Source organism: Mus caroli, unplaced genomic scaffold (genome assembly GCF_978045245.1).
Source record: "Mus caroli unplaced genomic scaffold, Mus_caroli_1 scaffold_7, whole genome shotgun sequence".
NCBI lineage: Eukaryota > Metazoa > Chordata > Mammalia > Rodentia > Muridae > Mus > Mus caroli.
Window position 1 is genome coordinate 114,486,881 of NW_028227262.1, and position 23,215 is coordinate 114,510,095.

At 38.5% G+C, this 23,215-nt stretch overlaps 1 protein-coding gene across 8 annotated transcripts in view; it reads left to right on the forward strand.

Annotated features, from left to right (window-relative positions):
* Nucleotides 1-23,215, forward strand: part of Cnot4 (CCR4-NOT transcription complex subunit 4) — a 110,949-nt gene that overhangs the window by 38,936 nt on the left and 48,798 nt on the right. For 6 of the 8 annotated variants that reach the window (XM_021164397.2, XM_021164399.3, XM_021164398.3 and 3 more), the window contains exons 2-3: nucleotides 14,382-14,647; nucleotides 16,430-16,627. In XM_021164397.2, coding sequence (XP_021020056.1) covers nucleotides 14,474-14,647; nucleotides 16,430-16,627 — 372 coding nt within the window. In that variant the 5' untranslated portion in view covers nucleotides 14,382-14,473. The remainder of the gene's footprint in view (nucleotides 1-14,381; nucleotides 14,648-16,429; nucleotides 16,628-23,215) is intronic. The other 2 variants (XM_085840738.1, XM_085840739.1) reach the window with 1 other exon arrangement.

Below are 23,215 nucleotides of genomic sequence, written 5' to 3' on the forward strand. Positions count from 1 at the left end.
ACTTATAACAGAATAAATTTAATTCAGGGCTTGCTTTCAGTTTCAGGGGATGAGTTTATGACCCTTGTGATAGGGAATGTGGCAGCAGGCAGGCAGGCAGGCAGGCAGGCAGGCGTGGTGGTGCTGAAACATCTGATCCACAGATCGGAGCCAGAGAGAACAAGACTAGGCCATGCATGGACTTTTAAAATCTCAAAGCCCACCCAAAGAGACACTTGGTCCAACATGGCCACACCTCCTAATCATTCCCCAGTTTACCAACTAGGAATCTAGCTTTGGAATAATGAGACTGTGGGGGCCTCAAAATCTCTTATCTATGCATCCCTCCCTCCATTTGTCTATCTATGATTATTTTTGATTGTGCATATGTATATGTGGGTATTTGCATGTAAGTACAGTTGGCCTTGGAGTTCAGAGAAGAGAGCATTGAATCCTCTGGAGCTGGAGTTATAGGCTGTTGGAAGCATCCATTTGGGTGTTGAGAACTGAACTCAGGTCCTTTGCAAGAGCAGCAAGCTTTTCTGACTGCTTCTAGATCTGTATTTTATTTGTCTGAGTTAACAGTTGACTTTAAATCTTGACAAGAAAGTGTATAAAAGTGTTGGATAATTTAGTTAAAGTACCAACATTTTTCTCCTTTCCCTTTTCTTCATTCTTAAAAATTCCACCTTGTTTTTTCCTGTGATGTTTAGATTTTTTTTTTTTGAAGATTTTTACATATGGGCTGTTGACTAATGAAAGTTGATTCAGTGTGATGAGAAACTTGTGGCATCATGGAGTAGATAGAGTACTACAGTAATTTGTATAGCGTTGTTTAGATTATGGCTAATAAGGTTGAAATTTCAAACAACCTGAAATTTGCCTGTGTAAATAGAATGAGGATACAGTCAGTATTAACTATTAACATTGTCCACAAACATTACTTGCTAGCATCATTATAAATGTCTGCTATGTCACTATTGCATACACCAGCAAGATTTTGCTGAAGGGACCCTGATATAGCTGTCTCTTGTGAGACTATGCCGGGGCCTAGCAAACACATAAGTGGATGCTCACAGTCATCTATAGGATGGAACACAGGGCTCTCAATGGAGAAGTTAGAGAAAGTACCCAAGGAACTGAAGGGGTCTGCAACTCTATAGGTGGAACAACAATATGAACTAACCAGTACCCCGGAGCTTGTGCCTCTAGCTGCATATGTAGCAGAAGATGGCCCAGTCGGCCATCATTGGGAAGAAAGGGCTCTAGGTCTTGCAAACTTTATATGCCCCAGTACAGGGGAACACCAGAGCCAAGAAGTGGGAGTGCGTGGGTAGGGGAGCAGGGCGGGGGGAAGGTATAGGGGGCTTTCAGGATAGCATTTGAAATGTAAATAAAGAAAATATCTAAGAAAAGAAAAGAAGAGAAAAGAAGAGAAAAGAAAAGAAAGTCTGCTATTAAATCTGACATTGTAGATGTGCTTCATATTCCTTGTTAAGCTTAGCCCTAAACGTTTAGCACTGTATTTGATACCTTTGGAAATGATACTTTGGATTTGTTTCCCAGTGTGTATTAATAATTTCAAAATATTATATTTGTTTTATATATCCAGTGATTATAGTAGATTTTCTGTGGTTGTTACTTTTTTTTTTAACTCAAGGAATACTACTTTTAGATTACATTTTTACTTATTTTATTGCACTAAGACTGTTCACAATGTTGGATATATAAAGAACAGACATCTTTTTAAAAAACAACTATTTGCTTGTTTTGAGATAGGCTCATATATTCCAGGCTGGCCGCAAAACTGGTTGCATAGCTGAGGATTACTTTAAACTTCGTGTTGTTTCTGCTGCCCAAGTTTTGGGATTACAGTTTGTGTCAGCAGCTGGTTGTATGCAAGGCTGGAGATTAAGCATAGGACTTTTAAGCATGCTAGGCAAAACACTACCACCTGAACAACATCTCTATTCTTTTTAACCTGAAGAGCTTAAGTTTTAACTAGGAAGTTAACAATATAACAATATAACCAATTCATTTTCCTTAATTGATTTTCAGAAAATTAGAATTCTTAAGTTGTTTGTTAATATCCTGTGACTTATTTACCCTTCAAGTCTGAAGAAAATGCTTAATTAATTTCCATAGATATTTTTTAGTATAAGACAATTCAAGATTTTTTTTATTGGCTATTTTCTTTATTTACATTTCAAATGTTTTCCCCTTTCCAGATCTCCCCTTTGGAAACCCTCTATCCCATCCTCCATCCCCCGCCTCTATGAGGGTGCTCCCCCCCCCCCCCACTCCCATCTTCCTGCATTCCCCTACACTGGGGCATTGAACACCCTCATGACCAAGGGCCTCTCCTCCCCCTGATGTCCAATAAGGCCATCCTCTGCTATGTGTACTCTTTGGTTGGTGATCCAGTCTCTGGGAGCTCTGGGGGGTCTGGCTTGTTGACACTGTTGCTCCCTTCATGGGACTACAAAACCCCTCAGCTCCTTCAGTCCCTTCTCCAACTCCTCCATCAGGAACCCCACACTTAGTCCAATATTAAAAGCAGTAAGGGGGCTGGTGAGATGGCTCAGCGGGTAAGAGCACCCGACTGCTCTTCCGAAGGTCCAGAGTTCAAATCCCAGCAACCACATGGTGGCTTACAACCATCCATAAGGAGATCTGACTCCCTCTTCTGGAGTGTCTGAAGACAGCTACAGTGTACTTACACATAATAAATAATAATAATAAAAAAAATAGCTTTAAAAGCAGTAAGGGAAAAAGGTCAAGTAACATATAAAGGCAGACCTATCAGAATTACACCAGACTTCTCCACAGAGACTATGAAAGCTAGAAGATTCTGGGCAGATCTCATATAGATCCTAAGAGAACACAAATGCCAGCCCAGGCTACTATACCCAGCAAAACTCTCAGTTACCATAGATGGAAAAACTGACAAAACCAAATTTACACAATATCTTTCTACAAATCCAGCCCTACAAAGAATAATAGATGGAAAACACCAACACAAGGAGGGAAACTATACCCTAGAAAAAGCAAGAAAATAATCTTCTTTCAACAAACCCAAAAGAAGATAGTTACACAAACATAAAAATATCATCAACAATCACTATTCTTTAATATCTCTTAACATCAGTGAACTTAATTCCCCAATAAAAAGACATAGACTGACAGACTGGATACATAAACAGGACCCAGCATTTTGCTGCACACAGGAAATGCACCTCAGTGTCAAAGACAGGCACTACCTCAGAGTAAAGGGCTGGAAAACAGTTTTCCAAGCTGTTCCCAAGAAACAAGCTGGAGTAGCTTCCATAGATTTTTATAACATCACTGACATACTATTTAGTCTAAAATCCTACATTTGAAAGAATTAAGAATAGTTAATGCTGGAAACTAGAGAGTCTGTTCAGTGGCTGCTCTTACAGAGGACCTGAGTTCAGTTACCAGCATCCATATGGTGCTAAGGGATCCAACATCTGCTTCTGATTGTGTTCCTAAATACAGGGTATCTGCAGTAACTTTGTAAGTCCACAATAAGACACATAATTTATTAGGGTATGTACACACACACACACACACACACACACACACACACACACAATGTAATCCTATGGCAGATTAAAACTTAAGAATAAAAGTTTAACAAATTTCAACTTTATTATTATATTTTATTGAATTAAGATTTCCAAATATCTGTTAAGCTTCTCTAGCTTTTTGGAATGGCAACAGGATTAGCCTAATGTTTTTAATGTAGACATTGTTGACTTTAGGGAAATATTTGGTACATAGACTTGTTATTATTTTTATCAGACTGAGGGAATTTTCTTTTTTTCTTTTAATTTACTCAAAATTTAATATGTTTGTGTTTTGGAGATGGGATCTTATGTAAAACACGGATGACTTTGAACTCCTGATCTTTCTGCATCTGCCCCCAACTCCCTTCTTCTTCTTTTTTTTCCCCTTCAAGACAGGGTTTCTCTATGTAGCCCTAGCTGTATTGGAACTCACTTTCTAGACCAGGTTGGCCTTTAACTCAGTGATTCCCCAGCCTCTGCCTCTGCATCTGCCTCTAGGCCTCTGCTTCTGGAGTGGTGGAATTAAAGGCATAGAGGGACCACCACTAGCAGGCCTCTTAAGTGCTGCTGGATTGGAAATATCACCTACTACGCTCATTTGTGATGGTTCTTGCTGAATAGTTTCCTCTTCCCCTGTTGTTTGGAAGAGCTTGTCTAAGTTTGATACGTTTTAAAAATATTTATTTAATGAACATGCATGCCTGTATGTGCATAGGCATGCAGGTGTCCTCAGAGGCTAGAAAAGGTTGTTGAAGTTCTTGAAGCTGGAGATAAAGGTGGTTTTAAGGTGTCTGGTGTAGGGTGCTAGGAACTGAATTCCAGTCCTCTGCAAGAATACCTAGTTCTCTTAAGCTGTCTCTCCAACCCTGATAGTTGACATTTTAGAGCAAATTAAGTTACATTACATATAAAGGATAACTGTTTGCCTTTCTTTTCCCTCCCTTCCTCTTTTCCTTTTTCCCCCTTTCTTTCTTTTTTGGAGATAGGGTTTCTGTGTGTAGCCCCGACCGTTCTAGAACTCATGCTGACTTCTAACTCAGAGATCCACTTGTCTCTGCCTCTTGAGTGCTGGGATTAAAGGTGTGTGTCACTATTATCTAGCTTCCTCTGTCCATTTTAGAAAATTACTTTCCTGGTATCTAGGCATTTTCTTTTTAATGTTAAATCTACTAACATGCAGTTTCTTTAGTATTTATTGATACTTTAAAATATTTGTTATATCTGTAATAATGTAATTTCTCTAGTCCTCCTCTCCATGGTCATAGTTCTGAAATAACGTTAATGATAGAATTTGTAATTGTCATAACTTTAGGTTGTATTAGAGTACATATCAGTTACCATGTGAAAAGGGTTGTCTTTTTATCCTTGGGTTATGAAGAGTTTTATAAGTTTTTTGTGTGTGTTTGTATGAGGCTGCGTGTACCCATGCATGGCATGTGATAGCCAGAGGAGAATGTTAGGTGTGTTTATTATTCTCCATCCTATTCCCTTGAGGCTGGTACCCTGACTCAATCTCAGCTTCTTCATTTTCACTACACCAGCTGTCTAAGGAGCCTCTGGGACCTGCTTGTCTGTGTCTACCACTGATGAAGTTAAAGGCATGAGAGTTAAGTCTGGTATTTCTTGAGATAGAAACAATTTATTATGATTTATTGAGGTTATACATAATTTTGACTTAAGAAAAGCCTTGCACTTCTGAGAGTTCTATAACGCGATCATATTTGGTTTTGCTAGTATTGTGTTTAGAATCTGTGTTTAAGTCTGTTAAGTTTCTTTATTAGGATTTTTGTATTAGATTTACTGTCTAGTTTCCTCTAGCTTTATTTTCTTCTGCTTCTCTATTCTTGTCCCTCTTCCACTTCTGTCATTTTAACTACTAAGTACAAAGTACAGCATGTTTATGGTTGTTCAATATAATAAGATTTTAGCCCTTTAAGGAACATAATTCTTATAAATCTAATTTTCTAACTAGAGCAAGTTTTCATACTAGGGTTGTCATCTGGGTTATTAGAAACATCAGGGAAATCCTGATTCTCAGCAATGTGGATCTGTGCTTAGCTAATGTATTTTTATATATTGCTCTGCTGAAGTAGGATTTTCTTTTATAGATTTATTTTTATTTTTTAAATTATATATGTCTGTGCCATGGTCTTTGTTAATGTGAGCACAGTGCCTACAGGGTCTAGAAGAGGGCATTATCCTCAAACTGGAGTTACAGGTAGTTTTGAGCTACCCAACTTGCATGCATTCTGGGAAAGAAACTGGGTCCTTTGCAAGAGCATCATGCCCTCTTAACTGCTGGTCATGTCTTTGTCCTACCCCCACATTTTGTTCACTAATGCTCCTAGAAGTGTGGCGGGTCTTACCAATAATTACATAATTTCCCTAATCTTCCAACATTGGTGAGGTAATAGTACTAATGTTCTAGTCACTATGAAAGTCTTAGTTCTTCTTAATATTTATATTTTTATTTCTTATTTTTTAAGTGTAGTAGCATAGCTTACAACTATTTAAAGCTTGTTTTGTTTTGTTTTGTTTTTTGGCTTTTCAAGACAGGGTTTCTCTGTGTAGCTCTAATTGTCCTGGAACTCACTCTGTACACCAAGCTGGTCTTCAACTCAGAGATTTGCCTGCCTTTGCCTCCTGAGTGCATCCCATTAAAGGCGTGCGCCACGATCACCTGGCTATCTAAAGCTTTTTATTGTAATTGTTTATAGCACTGGTTTTAATTTTTAATTATCTTTATTAGTTCACTGTAGTTTTATAGTAATGTAATGAAATAGAATGGTTTTTAACATGAGAAGATTATAATTATTTTACTAATGTAATAGTATTAATATTAGTACTAATATTACTTTATTAATTTACTACTAATAAATAAGTAAATTTTATTAATTTGCTATAATAGTACAGGTATTACATGTATCATAAATACTTGTAACTAAATATCAGCTTAAATTTCAGTGTTCGCTTTGGGTATTTGCTCTTCATTCTTGTCTTCCTATTTTTCTCCACTCTTGTCATGTAAACCGTTTTCTTTTTAGTTACACCTAGTATTTTCCTTTATTATTTCAAACTCACCACTGTTTAACTTTTTTTGTTAAAACTTGTTTTCCAGACCTTCATTTTTCTGAACTCTCATTTCTCACTGTTTATATTTTATTTTTAATTTTACTTTTCTTTGTACCACCAAAATTTTTTAGCTGTTGTATTTTGAGTCAAGATCTCCCAAGCCATCCTTGAAATCCCAATGTAGCTGAGGTTGAGCTCCTGAGAACGTCTGATCTTCCTGCCCACATCTCCTGAGGGCTGGAATTACAGCAGGGTACTCACTATACCTGGTCAGTGTAGTGCTGGAAATTGAACACAAGGCCTCATGTGATTGATTTATAAGCAAGCATTCTACCAACCACCCCATACCCTAGGCCTTAGTTTTTCTATATTTTACTAGTTTATTTTTTTCTACAAAATACTGGGCTTCATTTTGACAAATTTTTCTGCTTCTTTAACATATGAAACTTCACCCAATTCTAAATTTAGTGTTAATTTTTTCTCATTCGTAGTTTTATATGAGTAGTATGGTTTTTAAATGTTTACTGAGAGTGATGGTTTATATATGCTTGGCCCAGGGAGAATTAGGAGATGTAGCCTTGTTAGAGTAGGTGTGTCACTGTGGATGTGGGCCTTAACACCCTTGTCCTAGCAGGCTGGAAGCCAGTCTTCTGTAGGCTGCCTTCAGAACAAGAGGTGGAGCTCTCAGCTCCTCCCACATTATGTCTGTCTGGACACTGTCATGCTCCTGCCTTGATAATAATGGTCTGAATTTCTGAACCTGTAAGCCAGCCCCAATTAAATGTCATCCTTATAAGAGTTGCCTTGGACATGGTGTCTGTTCACAGAAATAAAACCCTAACTAAGACACCGAGACTCCAACATTAACATTTTGAAAATATTTAACTAGTATTTATGAATATTTTGGGATATAGTGGTACCCGATATTTGAACCATGTGGAATTCAGAAGGGTCTTGTTTTTATTGTATGTGTTAGGTAAGTTGTACTGTAATTTCTTGATATTTGTCTAATCATCAAATTTCTTCCAAGTTTATGAAAATTTTTTGTTTATGTGAGACAAGATCTGGCTATTTAGCCTAGATTGGTTTTGAAATCTTAGTAATTCTACCTTAGTGTCCTGAATGCTAGGAATACAAGTGTGTGCTTCTACATTGAGCTTTTCATGGAATTTGCTTCTCCGCCCTCCTTTCCTCCCCCCTTCCATTTATTTTCTCTAGGTATCCTGGGCTGTATTGGAACTCACTCTGTTGTCCAGGATAGCCTTGAGCTCAGATATCCACCTGCCTCTGCCTACTGAGTACTAGGGTTAAAGGCATGTACCACCCAACTTTTTCCCCCCTCCTTCTCCACCTCTTCCTTTTTTTTTTTTTTTTTTCTTTTTCTTTTTAGATCTAGTTTTGTGTGTAGGTTTGGAACTCTTATTTAGGTCAGGATGGCACTTTCCTTCCCAAGTACACCAAGGTACATGTCGCCAAGACTGGCAAAAAGATTTATTACTTATTTGTGTGTATGTGAACATGTGTGTGGCTACTCATGGAGACCAGAGGAGAGTAATGGATCTCTTAGAGGTATAGTACAGAAGTCTGTGAGCCAATCAGTTGGATGCTGTTTCTCAGTGGTGCTACTTGAAAAAAATATTAGAAGCCATGTATTGACTATTCCTTTATACATTTGAGCTGATTGGTTTGCATTGCCATGAATTTACAGCATTCTCCCCACTTCTTTTATTTGGGGATGGTAGTTGATAGACAAATGTGTCTCCCAGTTAGAATCCATCTATTTTTATGGTATAAGTAGCCCTGATTTTTCTATTTGTTTGGTTAGTTTTTGTTGTGTTTTGCTTTGCTTTAATTTGCTGTGTTATGCTGGAGTAAAACCCAGGGTCTTGGGTATGTATGTTAGGCAAATCCTGAACTTCTGTGTAGGGTTTTGCTTTTGAGACTATCTTGCTGTGTATAGCCCAGCCTGGTCTCTGCCTCTCAGGTGCTGGCATTATAGGAGTGTACACAACTCCTGGCTATTATGTTTAGAGAAAAGGTTTCTTTTGGTGTTGAGACTTTTAGATATTGTAGCCCAGGTAGGCCTTATTCTTTCAACAATTCTTCTGCCTTTGCCTCAGGAGTACCTCAAGCATCGATATGTATGTACCTAGATACTGCTGGAAATGTGCTGACGTATTCATTCTCTTCTGAGACTTTGAGACTTTGCATGTGAATACAAATTTGGTAAACAACCTTTTCTCCTCCCATTTTAATCTATTCTTCATAAATTTTACACCAGGCACCCCAATTCCACTCTCTTTATCCCTCCATATCCTCCCACCACCCTTGCAAACTCCTCCAAAAGAAAACAAAAAAACATACAAAAATCTTGTCATGGAAGCTGTGGTGAGTTACAAGGTATACCCTTTTGCCCAAACAGTTTATTTACAAATGTTCATTGAACTGAGTCATTGGTTTGGTTTGAGGCCTCTGGCTTCTGCTACACTATCAATACTGGGTTCTCATTTACCTGTGTCATTTCCTGCAACTTTAGTTTTGCAGGACCGGCCCCCAGCTATTCATAGATGGGATAAATAGATGTTGGGGTGAGATAACTCAAAGCCCTGGATCTGGATCTGGATGGTAGCTGAGTTGTTCAGCTGGCCAGCTCTCCTGGGCCTGTGCCACCAGGGTCAGCTCTCCCACCCCTATGCCAGGGAAGAGCAGGCCCAGCACTCCCTCTCTCACCCTCTTAGGGCCAGCTCTCCCATGATGCCAATTGAGGGGCGTGGAGCTCATGAGGTGAAGTATGGGCCTACCTTGCTGAGTAGTGTAGTAGTCAATTTCTTCTGGGCCTACACCACCATAGATGCAGGGTGGGGCCATCCCTCCTGAATATTGTAGCTTTTGAGGGGCAGGGCCAGCTCTTCCATATCCATGCTACCAAGGCTAGTTCTCCTGCACTGCCTAGATTTGGGAAGAGCCCAGCTATGCATATACCTTGGACATCAACATTGCCCTAGATGGTGGCCCAACTAGGGACATACGCTTGGTCTTTGGTGGTAGTAGACCTCTGCTGCTGTAGGGCCCCAGACTCAGACATGACCCTTGGCAGCAGCATGGGCCAGAACATCACCATGTCCTCAGCTCAGGCTACTCACAGGGTGTTCCTCTCCACCCTCACATCTCCACTTCTGCCTCCCTTCATAGTACACAAACCATTCCACTTCTCTTTCTTACCTCTCTCTCCCCCACATACTAGCTCATCCCCATGGTTTCTGCTCACTTGAGTCATATCTATTGGCAGTACAATGAATTAGTCCTCCATAGAACAGAAGGTTTTATAATTTTTTATTTTGTACTTTGATGTATGCCTGCACGTGTGTCTGGAACTGGAGTTAAAAAGAGTTGTGAACTGTCATGTAAGTGCTGGAAATTGAACCCTGGTCCACTAGAAGAGCAGCCAGTGCTCTTAGCCACTGAGACATCTCTTCAGTCCTACAATTTTAGTTTAATGCTATAAAACTTAACATTCTAGATTTTACTGAGTCACAATAGAAAGATGAGAAAAATAAAAACATTTTCCTTATTTTTAAAGGATTAATATCTTTTCTGTGTTTTAGGTCTCTTAAATATTTTATTATTTAATTTTATCCTGAATGACTGCCTAACAGTAAGAAATCTAATAAAACTGAACATTCCATCAAATTTCGATATATAAACTTGATTCTGTATGTTTGTTTATGAAATTTTAAAGCCTATTTTCAGGTCTATATTAAATATCACAAGTAGATAACCTTATTTTTGCTGTATATGAATTCTGTCTCAAGGTTACATTTCTTCATTCCCCCTTCCTGTGCTTCACTCAGCCAAAATAGTTGAAAAGGTAGACTTTCCTATGAAACAGTGTTCACTCTTACGTCACTGAAGTGGAGGCAGGATGTCAATCATAAGACTAAACCACCAACCAAAGAGTACACATGGAGGGACCCATGGCTTCAGCTGCATATGTAGCAGAGGATGGCCTTGTTGGACATGAATGGGAGAAGAGGTCCTGAGAAGGCTCCATGCCTCAGTATAGGGGAACGCAAGGACAGGAAAACAGGAGTGGGTGTTTGGTGAGCAGGGGGAGGGAGGATGGAATAGGGGGTTTTCGGAGGGAAAACCAGGAAAGGGGATAACATTTGAAATGTAAATAAAGAAAATATCTATTAAAAAAAAAAGAAAAAATATTTTGATTAAAAAAAAGGGATGGATCTACAGTAATAGCTTACTAAAAAGAAAAAGCGCTTAATTAATTGGCAGCATACTCTGTGATCAGAATGGTTTAAAACAAACAAAAACTGCTTGGAGGTTCAGGCTAGAGTTATTGATACCCTGATGTGAGGCAGGATCAATCCTTGTATGTAGCCTTGCTGTCCTGGAACTCAGCGCAGCCCTCCTGCTTTACCCTTTTGAAGGCCTGAGGGTGTGTGCCAGCATATCATGGTGTGGGTTCTCATTGCCACCCCAGGCCTCACTAGTTGCTTCTTTTGACCTCTTGGTCTCAGAAAATCCTCTGGGCTTCAGGTTCTCAAGTCTTTGTGACCACAGACATGCGCTATATTTAGTGTTTCTTGAATTAATATTTTCCATTTTGTTCATCGCTACTGATAAACCATAAATTGATATAAGCAACAATACTTATAAGAACAAATTTCTAAGTTCAGGAAAAAGGAAAAATTGTCATTACCTGGACACAGTTCTTTCAAGTACAGAGTTGGTTCCATTCTTACAGACTTTTAAACAGGGATGCCCTTCTTTTATGTTGTTTCTCTGGAATCCACGTGTTATTTTTTTCTGAATTGAAAATAACTGATACAAGCAGTTTTCTCTTTTAACTTGCACAATTGTGGTAGAAAGCTAATTAGTACTACACTTATTAGTCTTTGCTTTAATTCTGTGCAGATTTGATTTTATCTTATCAATAATACTTTCATCAAGCTTAGCCTTTAATTTCTTAAACTCCTAGCTGCCTTCTGAGAGGACATTAATAGGGACTTGTTGATTGTCAATTATATGTTTGCTTTTTTGGTTTGATTTGATTTGGTTTGGTTTGGTTTGGTTTTGGTCTCATCAATCATTTTATTCTTTTTTGTTTTTTAGTTATAAAGTTCTAATGTTTTTCCTATTAGAAAAGCATGTATTCATTTCTACAAGTTCAAAAATAGAAGAACACTTAAAGAGGAAGCAAACTATCTCTGACCCTGTGAATAAGTAACACATACTATTTGCATGCATTTCTTGTGAGTCACTTCTTTAGGATTTTCATTCCTTCATACATAGTTCTAGAAAGCTGTAATTTGCAGTATGTGTCTGTAGTGCAATATAAATAGATGCAGTCTTTTAATTCAAGCCAAGTTTATATATACAGGGCTTATTATATAGCGAAAGAGTTGGATAGTAATTCTCCAGCTTGTTCTTTTTAAAGCCTTAATAAAGAATAGATCTCTAAGTCAGCTTAAACAAACTTACTAAATTGTTGTGTCTTTCTTTCTTTTCTTTCTTTTTTTTTTTTTTAAAGCCTGGTTTTCACACTATAGCCCTAGAGCAGCATTCCTGTATCATCCCTGCCTCTACTTACTCATGCTGGAATTATAAGCATTCTCAGCTTTATTGTTTCATCTAATTATCTATTAATCATCTCCCCTTTGGTAGATGCTATGTTGGCAGTATTTTGCTCTGATATAATGATTGCTGGCTATAATGTAATGTTTGGTATATGTAAGTGTTTATGTAGAAGAGCTTCTTTCATAGGCAGTATATTAAATTTAAAAAGGCCTTTATCTACTTGCTGTCCTTCTGTCTGTCTGTCTGTCTGTCTGTTTGTCTACTTTTAAAGATTTCATATGTGCTTGGTGCCCTCAAAGCCAGAAGAAGGTATTGGATCCTCTGGAACTGGAGTTATGGATGTTTAAGAGCTACTATGTGGGCGCTATGAACCTAACCTAGGTTACTTGTCTTTAATTTTGTTCATGTTAGTAAGTCAACTGTATCTTTTTATGGGATCTCATTTTGGATGAACTGGGCTTAAGTTGGGGGGAAAAACTGACCTATTTTTCTAACATTTTAGTAGTTTACTATACCAGATAAGTGTCCAGTCAGCTTTGAGTATTACTTTATTTTATTTATTTATTTTGGCTTTTTGAGACATGTTTCTCTATGTAGTTTCTCTATGTTGTCCTGGTTGTCCTTGGAACTCTCTTGTAGACAAGACTGGCCTCAAACTCAGACCTGAGTGCTGCAATAAAGACTTGTGCCACTACTGCACAGAGGTTTACTTTATTATAATGTAAGTTAGAAATGTACCAGTGTTTCTTACTATTTATAAAATGATTCATCCTATCTGTATCAATTAGTAGTGTGATTTCTGTTTGAAATTAAAATTTTACTATTTATTCATGAGCCTATTTTCTTAGTTTTTAGGTTTTTTTGATGTTTTCTCTACTTTTGTGTAGTAAGAAGTTACAGCTTCTTTTTTTGTTGTTGGTTTTTTTTTTTTGTTTGTTTGTTTTTTTGGTTTTTCGAGACAGGGTTTCTCTGTATAGCCCTGGCTGACCTGGAACTCGCTCTGTAGACCAAGCTGGCCTCGATCTCAGAAATCCACCTGCCTCTGCCTCCCTAGTGCTGGGATTAAAGGCGTGCACCACCAAGACAGATGAGTATCTGATAAGGCTAATCATCATATTTTCCCTCAAAAATGACAGTTATTCTCAAGTACTCTTCACTGTAACCTTTAGAAGCGCTTTGTCATGTTATGTGTGTTGTTAAAACCATTATGATGTGATTTTGATGAGGAATTACATCAAGATGTAGATTAGTTTATAGCTTTTCCAGTTTGACCTGCAAATAGTGATTTTAACATACTTTTAGCATAGAATTGTTAACTGTGGTTCCATAACTTAAAGAGAATTCACATTTCACAAAGCATGATTTGAATAGAAAGATCCATTTGTTCTCTGTCTTGATTTCTTACAGGCTTTTTATAGCACTTACTATAGGAATGTTTTATAAATCTATTTCCTTAGCAGTTTCTTTTTACTTGCATAGTATTACATAGTTGTAAACAGTTATGCTATGCGTGTTTAGTTTCAAACTATATTTTTCTGCTAATACCAGATGATATTAGTATGTAACTGTGATTAAATCCCATTTTTATTGGTCCCCTTTATAAATTGTGATACATTTTGGCATATCATAGTTATGTTTCTTTACATAGGTGGGTGTATTAGCTTTTAAATGAAAGATAGTTCAGTCTGCATGGTTGTAAACTTTTTTTTATTATTATGAAAGAGCATGAGTATGCTGGCTTGCACATGTCATGGTGTGTGTGTAGAGGTCAAAGGAAAACCTTACGGAGTTGCCTTTCCCCGGTGTGCTCTGAGGACTGCGCTCAGGTCAGCAGGCTCTCACAGCAAGCAGTTTTACCTACAGAGCCATCCCATTGATGTCAGGGTTATTTTAAAGCTGAAGCTGCATCTTATTTTACTTATTTTTCCTAAAATGTGTTATAAACAGTGATCAGCATTAAATGTCTTAGCTGGAAAAAGAACAGAACAGAGAACCTTTTACATCTCTCTTGCATCTGAAACTTAATAATGCCAGTTCTTTTTTTTTTTTTGATATGCAGAAAATTTCTGAAATCTATCCATGATTTTAGCAAAAAGTTAGTATTTTTCCTGTAGTAAATGGTATGTTTTTAAATTTCTCTTTTTGCAGGTCTTCAGAGTTCTATATTTTAGCTCTCAGTGCTGAATTACCTTCTCCCTTAAATTATTATAAACTTTTGCTGCTGTCATATAAACGTGAAGATGTCTCGCAGTCCTGATGCAAAGGAAGACCCTGTGGAATGCCCTCTTTGCATGGAGCCCTTGGAAATAGATGATATTAACTTTTTCCCTTGCACCTGTGGCTACCAGATATGCCGATTTTGTTGGCATCGAATTCGCACTGATGAGAATGGGCTTTGTCCTGCATGTAGAAAGGTAAGTGCTTCAAACCCACTGTATTCTGCTTCATAGGTTTGTACTGTCCAGTATGAACTATATAATTCCACCCCCTCCTCCCCCCACCGTGAGTATGAGTGATTGGTTTTAAAACAAACATCGTGCGATCTTTAAGAGCAGTGGATTGAGAGCCAAGGCCAGATGTTGCCTTTGTTGTGTTAACTAGCTATTTGGCATCAATAAAGTCATAAAATCTCTCTGACTAAGGAGATAGACACAGTCTTGAAGCTTACTGATTGAGATGATTGGTAAAGAGCTACTGAGTTTGGATATGATAATATGGAACTAGAAAACCATGGTCTGTATTCATGTGTGGGGTGACTGTGCTTTAGTTTTCTAGTACTAAATAAGAGAGGTGTTTACTAGGGTTAGGAAGCAGAGAAGGGCATTCTGGCACTCAGTAGAGTAGACCTTTACCCTTTTTTTATTTAGTTGTGCACCCCAGTCCATGGGACGGCGCCATCCACATTAGGATAGGCCTTCCCTCCTCAGTCCTTTTTGGAAACACTATTAGAAGCATGCCCAGAGGTGTATCAGATTGGCATTGAAAATTAATCATCATATCACCCCTGGGATCTTTACTTCCTTTTAAGTAACTGCCTTTCATTTATTGCATTATTAGTAGTACTGATAACTGATTCTTTATTACTTACTTGTGTGGGGCATATTTTAACTTTTTACTTCCACAGAAACCCTCTGGCTAAATGTGATTCTCATTTTACAAATGAGAAGGCTAGGTCAGAATGGTCATAAGGTTTTAGAGCAGGTTGGCTGGAATTGAAAGCCTGGCACTGTGATTCCATATTCTTGTTCCCCCAGTGACTCTGATATTAGCTGTAAGAAGGAAAATACTTCGTGAGAAGAAAAAGACAAAAACATAAAGAGATTGCTCGTATTTTTTTGAGGGTACAATGATGATTGTTTTATGAGTATTATTTAATCTTTATATCAATATTAGGATTATTTGTAATTTATACATGAGAATAGTGAGGTTTAGGGACTGAGTTGTTTAAGGGCTTATGACCAGATAATAATAGAACTAAATTTGAACTCTCGAGCCAGAGTCTAAATATTTATGTTCTGTGTTTCTTCCTATTAGACTAGGAGTATATTTAAAAACAGAAAACAGGGCCAAAAAGGATATGGGCTGAAGATGTGGTTTAGTAGGTCAAGTACCTGCGATGCATTCCTGAGGACCAGAGTTGGATCCCTAGCATCCGTGTAAAAGACAGGAATGTTTCTATGACCCTGCACCTGAGAGTGAGGGAGGATCCTAGAGCTTGCTGGCCTGCTAGGAGCTTCAGATTCACTGAGAAACCCTGCCCCAAAGAAATGCTTCCACACATGTATACATACCTGCACATACAGACAAGTAGGTAGCTTAATATTGTAGCACATAGAAGGATGTCCTTAAATATTTGTTGATTATAATATACAAAAATCCATATTTTGTTGAAAGAATTATTTTGTTTGCCTTTTTATACAGGATCTTAGTAACATAATTATCAAAGAACTGTGCAAGGTGTTATGAGAATACCAAGACTGAGTAGTTGGTTTTGTTGCTGAGACATGTGTGTGAAATGTGGTCTCTGTTAAGCTTTAGCACTTTCAAGTTTTACTAAATAAAAATATAGTTTAAACAGTTGAACCTGTCAGAAGAAGGGAAACTAACAATCACACACCTGCTATTCAGAATTGGATATTTATCATTTATTCAGTTTTCTATTTATTTAATGTTGACTTTATCTTGTTTATTTATAGCCATATCCAGAAGACCCAGCAGTTTACAAACCACTTTCCCAGGAAGAATTACAAAGGATAAAGAATGAGAAAAAACAGAAACAAAATGAAAGAAAACAGAAAATCTCAGAAAATCGAAAACATTTGGCTAGTGTACGTGTTGTACAAAAAAACCTTGTGTTTGTTGTAGGTCTGTCACAGCGCCTAGCAGACCCAGAAGTAAGTCCTCTTCTGCCTTCACTGTCAGTCATAGTCTTACTGTGTCTGCCCGGCTTATCTGAGAGTAATAGTTTGCCCTGGTAAAGTCTAAGACTCTTCTGAAAACAATAAAGTTTTGGAGAAAGTATGAATAATAATAATAATGTTTATAAACCAGTTTACAAAGCTAGGTGGTGCACTCATAATCCCAGCACTCAGGAGGCAGAGGCAGGTAAATCTCTGTGAGTTCGAGGCCAGCCTGGTCTACAGAGCGAGTTCCAGGACAGCCAGGGCTATACAAAGAAACCCTGTCTCAAAACAACAAGAAAAATCCAATGACCAGTTGTGATCTTAGGCGTGTCTTAATCTTCCTGTGTTTCAGTTTCCTCGTGAAACTAAGGGCTTGAACTAAAAATCCTTTTAGTGATGTTAGCTTGTGACATGGTAATGATCCTGTCACCCTTAAGGCTAATATGAGCTGTGACTAGGTTTGGGCTTTTTTGGTTTTTGTTTTGTTTTGTTTCCCCTTTATCCCTTTCCTGTGGCTGTGTGGACCAATTAATTGAAGACAAAGTTTCTTGACCCTAATAGGAAATCTTAACCAGCTGTCCAAGTTGGTGTGTGTGTGTGTGTGTGTGTGTGTGTGTGTGTGTGTGTGTGTGTATGTGTGTGGTCAGAAGAAGAGTTTGTAGGACTCAGTTCTCCTTCCACTGTGTGGGTTCTGGGGTCATATTCAGGTCAGCAGGTCCAAGAGTGAGTGCCTTTAGTAGCTGAGCGATCTCAATGCTCCCCAAGTAGTAACTCTTGTTCATTCAGAACTGCTGTTCTGTATTATCATTCTTTACTGTTGTCATTCTAAGCAAAATTTAGGGAAAGAAGGAGAATTTGACTAAGTGAAATGAGAGACCAAGTCCTTTGTGGTTCAGTCCCTGATTAGTGGCTCTTAACCTTTCTTTCCTCCTCAGTTAGGCTAATCAAAGTTACTCTGAGCTCATGCTTTCTTGTAGGCTTTAAATATTCATCTGTTAATTTTTAATTCCACTATACCCTGAAAGACTTACAAGATTGTTGGGAAAGAAAATTGAAGCTTGTGTCAGCTAGAATGTTTGCTTCAGTAGGAGAGAGCTGAATTTGAGGTCTTATAAAATGAGTCCTTGAAGTGAGTTTGAGGTCATGCTCCTCAGGATGTGAAGGATTGGCTCTGCAGTAGAGCACTGTGGCACATACCTGGCTGAGTAGTGGAGTGCACTTAACACAAGGGTTATTTTGGTTTACAGTTTCTGTCTGAGGTTTTAGTCCATTGTTAGCTAGCTCCATTGCTATGGGCCTAAGGTTAGATAGGTCATCCTGCCAGAGACTGAGTATGACAGAGGGGGCTACTCATCTCATGCAGCGAAAAGGCAGAAAGGCGGACAAAGTAAGGCTGGGAACAAGATACCTTTCAAAGGTACACCTCAGAGACCCACTTCATCTGCATGGGACCCACTTCAAATAGCTTGCACTGCCTTCCAGGTCATAGTTTTCATATCTACTGAGACCAGGCCTTCAGTATATGATCTTCTAGGGGATAACTTAATATCTAACCATAACTGAACCTATTGTCTCTTTTTGTAAAGACTAGAAAAATATATGTTCACTAATTGATGAGTTTATACTAAGGCTTTAAAATTCCTCTGACTCAATAGAGAATCTTAGGGAGCTGTTACTTGGAACAGCCTCATGAGCATTAGAACTGGATGCAGCTCAGTAATTCCTAGGGTCTGGATCAGCATGATGCCCCAAGAGTAAGAGTGGTTGCCGTGGAAGTCTTATGACCTGGCCTCAGTCCCTGGAGCCCATGGAGTTGTAGAAGGAGAGCATTAACTCTGTCAAGCTGTCCTCTGACCTCCACACGTGCCATGGTTCCTGCTCTCTGCCGTTACCACACACCTAGGATTCTAGGTCCAGGGAATGTGCTAGTGTTTTATATCATCATCAAGAGACCTGCTTCTTTGCAAAGCGGTTGGTCAAGTACTCATACCTGTAATCGGACGTTCAGGATACTAAAGCAGGAGGGTCGTGGGTTTGAGTCTAACCGGGCTACTTAATGAGTGCCAGGACATCCTGAGCTAAAGAAGTAAGATCCTGCCTGTCACAAGAAACAAAACTACAAGATTTTAAACAGAAAAGGAAATATTAAGGAAAGAGTTCATTTTAGACTCACAATAACACTTCAGCAGTCACTTCTTCCCTTTTGTTTGTAAGCTTCCATTTTTCTGCTTTCTTCAGGCAGACAGAATCCTACCTCTTCTGTGACCACTTCCCTTGAACACGGCTAAAACTTTGCTCTAATTTGTCTCTTTGTCCCATTCAATACTGCCTTTAGGAAAATGTTTTATTACTCTGTGTGTGTGTGAGCATGTGAGCGTGTGTGTGTTTGTGTGTGTGTGAGTATGTGTGTGTGTGTGCACACGCTTTTGAGGGCATACACACTCACAATGTGGAGGTCATAGATAACTCTGGAGCTGGTTCTCTCTTGCCTTTGCTCAGCTTGGCCAGTGTGCACAGCGAGAGCTCTCACCTGGGGAGCCAGTGCTCCAGGGCCCACTCGCACCCTTTGTTATTTTTCCCTAACTTCCTGATTACTTTGTCTTTCTGAAATTGCTACTTCAGTAACTTCCTGGGACCTCGATTTTGACATGAGAGCTTTTGGGTGTGAATTTACCTTTTGTTTATATATCTTTAGCTTAACTAGTTCTAGTATTGTAAACAATGTGGAGCCACATCTAGAAGTAGATTGATTACCACATGTAGTCTTTTCTTAGTCAATAGAAAAGAATTTAGGAGCTATGGTGATTTGATGACAATTAAAAGGTAATTATATATCTTAAAAGTCCTAACATTTCAGGTTTGTGGAGATATTTATTCCTAATTAAATTTTGAATTTTGTGAATGCATACAATGTTTGATACTGAAGATAAATTAGGTAGCAAGCCAGACTATACTCAATAGCAAGTTTACAGGCTAGTGGAGAAGACAGAATTCAAGTGCTCACCCATTCCTGAGAATTTATGAGAAGAGGAGTTGGAGCTGGAGCGATGGGTTAGCAACTAAGAGCACTAACTGCTCTTGCAGAGGACCTGAGTTTGGTTCCCAGCACCTACATGGTGGCTCACAGCCATCTGTAACTCGACTTCCAAGGAATCCGACTCCTCTTCTGGCTCTGAAGGCACTGCATGTACATGGTGAGCGTACATATATGCAGAGAAAACACACATACAGAAACAAGCAAAAACAAAAATCCTCTCCAAGAAAAGGATAATTCAGATCAGCTTTGAGAATTAATAGTATGAGCTCGGCAGCAAATACGGTCAAGCAGTGTCCCTCCCAGGTATGAGGTAGCTTCAGAGAGCATTCAAGAGTCTGCACAGCCGTTTCATTTCTAAGCTGGTAATGGAGTGCCTTGTTTGTTATGGCAGGTTGGTCTTCTCCTATTTGGGTATGTTCTGTCCTGATGGCTGCTTTGTTAATCCATTCCTTATTCACTTGTGCAGCATCTGATTGCCATCTTTTATTCTTCTTTGTAGTGTCCATGAATATTTAAGTTCGTCCCCAAAGAATACTGCTGCCTTCGTTTTATCAGTTGTTTAGCCAAACTTGCGTGTTTGTGTTAATATGGAATGTTTAAATTTTTTGCATTTCCTTTGCTGTAAAAGCCTATTTTATGTTATTGATGTACACATCCATGTTTTTGTCATTTAAGACCAGAGTCTATTGTTGAATACTTGCCTTGAACTCTTGAAAATTCCCGTCTCAGCCTTCTGTTTTGTGAGCCACCACACCTAGATTTTTATGTAATTCTTTTCACTTGATACTAACACAATTAAGTTTTTTATTTAAAAATGTACTGATTACCTATACCGTGCAGGCACTGTGTAAGACACTAAGCATGCAGAGTATACAAAACAGTGCCTGCTTATCTGCAGAGGTTAACAGTGTTGTGTGAGGAGCACTATGTTGCTTTAGTGGCACACAGGGACAGCAGCAGACCGTTGCTGGGAAGGTATACTGGTCTTCACTGTCTTTCGGTAAAGGGCTCCTGCCCAAGTGTTTTTGAATGAGAAAGACCTCTTTTGAATTCTTTGGGAGCTTAGAGTTAGTTCAGTGGTTGAAGTAAGTGGAGTGGCCCTTAGTTAGTATGACGGCTTTGCCAACAGTGCTGAGGAGTGTACATTTTATTCTAAAGGCAGTAAAAAGCTGTTGGAGTTTTTCAATAATAGAATGACATGTACCATTTTGGCTATCAGATGGGCGTATCAAATGTGATTTTATATCTTTCTTATTTGCCATGAAAGTGTTATATCCAGTTCTTTGCCAGAGACTATTTCCCTAAACCAGTGGTCTTCAACTCCAAAAGTGGTTCATTATCCACAAGCTAATATTGTATATAACATCTTTTTTTGTTGTTAGATCACATTCATTTGCATTTTACTATGCATTTTTGTGTGGTATAGAGTAGTTGAATTGGAGTATTTTGGGGAAAGACTTGTATTGATAATTTCCCAAAGCCCCCAAATAACTTCTATTGTACAAGCAGAAACCACTGCTCTTGAGTGAAATATTACCCATCTTTTTCTTAATGACCTCAGTTAACCCAACCCATCAAGAACATTTGACACAGATACCACTGCTTCCTGAACAATGGTCCCCTGTGTTTGCCCTTGCCTGTACTCTTATGAGACTATATACTCTTATTCCATAGCCAAACAGATTCCACATTTTAATCAGAGTAAATCTCAAATCCCTTTGAAGGACCTACATGACTTTATGACAGACTACCTCCCCGGCCATATACGCCACTGAATTTTTTTTTTTAGATTGATTTATTTATTTTATGTATGTGGGTACACTATCACTGTCTTCAGACACACCAGAAGAGGGCGTCAGATCCCATTACAGATGGTTGTGAACCACCATGTGGTTGCTGGGAATTGAACTCAGGACAGCTGAAAGAGCAATCAGTGCTCTTAAGCGCTGAGCCATTTCTCTAGCCCCCTGAATTTTTTGTCTTAATGAAAATAACACAGGTTTCCTTGCACTAGCCTAAGCCCTTGAACTCCCTTGTGCTCTAAATGCTCTTGTACCAGGTGGGATGTCTGTATCCCAGTTTCAAGAGACAGCATATGTTTCATAAAAGAGAAAAATAAAAACATCTATGCATATAATACCTTCAAAAGACAAGAATGAAGAACTCCTTGAGACAAGAAGTATACATATGACTAGGACACAGATTAAAAACTAAAACTATGAACAAAATCTCAAAAAGAAATTCCACTTTCCTTGAAAAGACTTACTAACTGGAAACAATTCAGTGTTTTAAATAATCATTAATACACTTAGAAATAAGTTTTTGATGGAATAATCTCTCTCCCTATATATTTCAAAACATATATATATCCAGGAAACAATGATGAAAGGACCTTTTCTGCATGTAAGTGCTTGGGCGTAGGCACTCTTGAGCTTACCTGTGATCTGTGGCCTTTTCAGCCAGAAGCGTCAGTTATACTCTGGAATTGACTATGTCAGTTCTTAGGCCCCGCCTTAGACCTATTGAATCTGAATTTCTTTTTAAACTTGTCTCTCAAATGATTTGTGTTAATATTACATTTCTTGGAGTAGTGTTTTTACACTTCAAACCACCTTCCATCTAGTTGGTAGAATCACTAAATGCAGCAGTTAAAAGTACAAATTGGTACAGTATATGTTTTGGCAACCTAAGTACCATAAGGTGATAGGATTTCTGTAAAACTACTAGTAAAATTTCCAAGTATGTATAGTAACCTCTTAATTACATATTATCTGTAAATTCAATCTATGTCAAAACTGGGGAAATACTTTAGATATAATAGGAACTTGCTCACTTCCCTTAGCGTGTCTTATGGGACATTCAGAAGGTATATAGGAACCACTGTTGGGTAGGCCTAGTTTGAGCCATGGAAGAATCCCTGGCTTTCATCTTCTGGATGCTAGGGCTGTTTCCTTCTTTCTTTAAAGTCTCCCCCCCAAATAAAACTTCCACAGATCTCTAAAGTGGCCCCTTCAAGGCTTCCTTCATTGAGAATGGCTGCTATAAGCTCACTTATGGTAAGAGCTGCTGACGCAGAACAGCTGTGTGCTGCCAGCCTTGGGGAGCAGGTATTTTAGCTACGAGGCTGTTAGCTGAACTGGCATTCTTCCAGCTGGAATACTGAATTCAGTTTCAAATTCTACTGGCCAGAAAACCCCCTCTCAGACAATTTTCTTCTCCATGTTTTAACTCTGAAACAGTATGGGGACGAAGTGCCGTTTCATTGGCTATTAGTATTGTTCTGTCAGTCAAGAGGGGGAAAAAAGTGGAAACTCAGTGTAGTCACTTTTTGATCCATTAAAAGTGGCTGTACATAACCTTATATTTGTAAACACCCAAACTATAGTGAGATTAGTGTGCATTAAGTTGAATACTGCTAAGAATTAATGGCACAACACAGACTGTTCATTGAGAAAGTGGTTGCTGTGTGTAAAGTTCTAGGAAAAGAACAAAATTTAATGTTGAGGTAATTATTAATCATGGGAGAGATTTTGTATCATGTA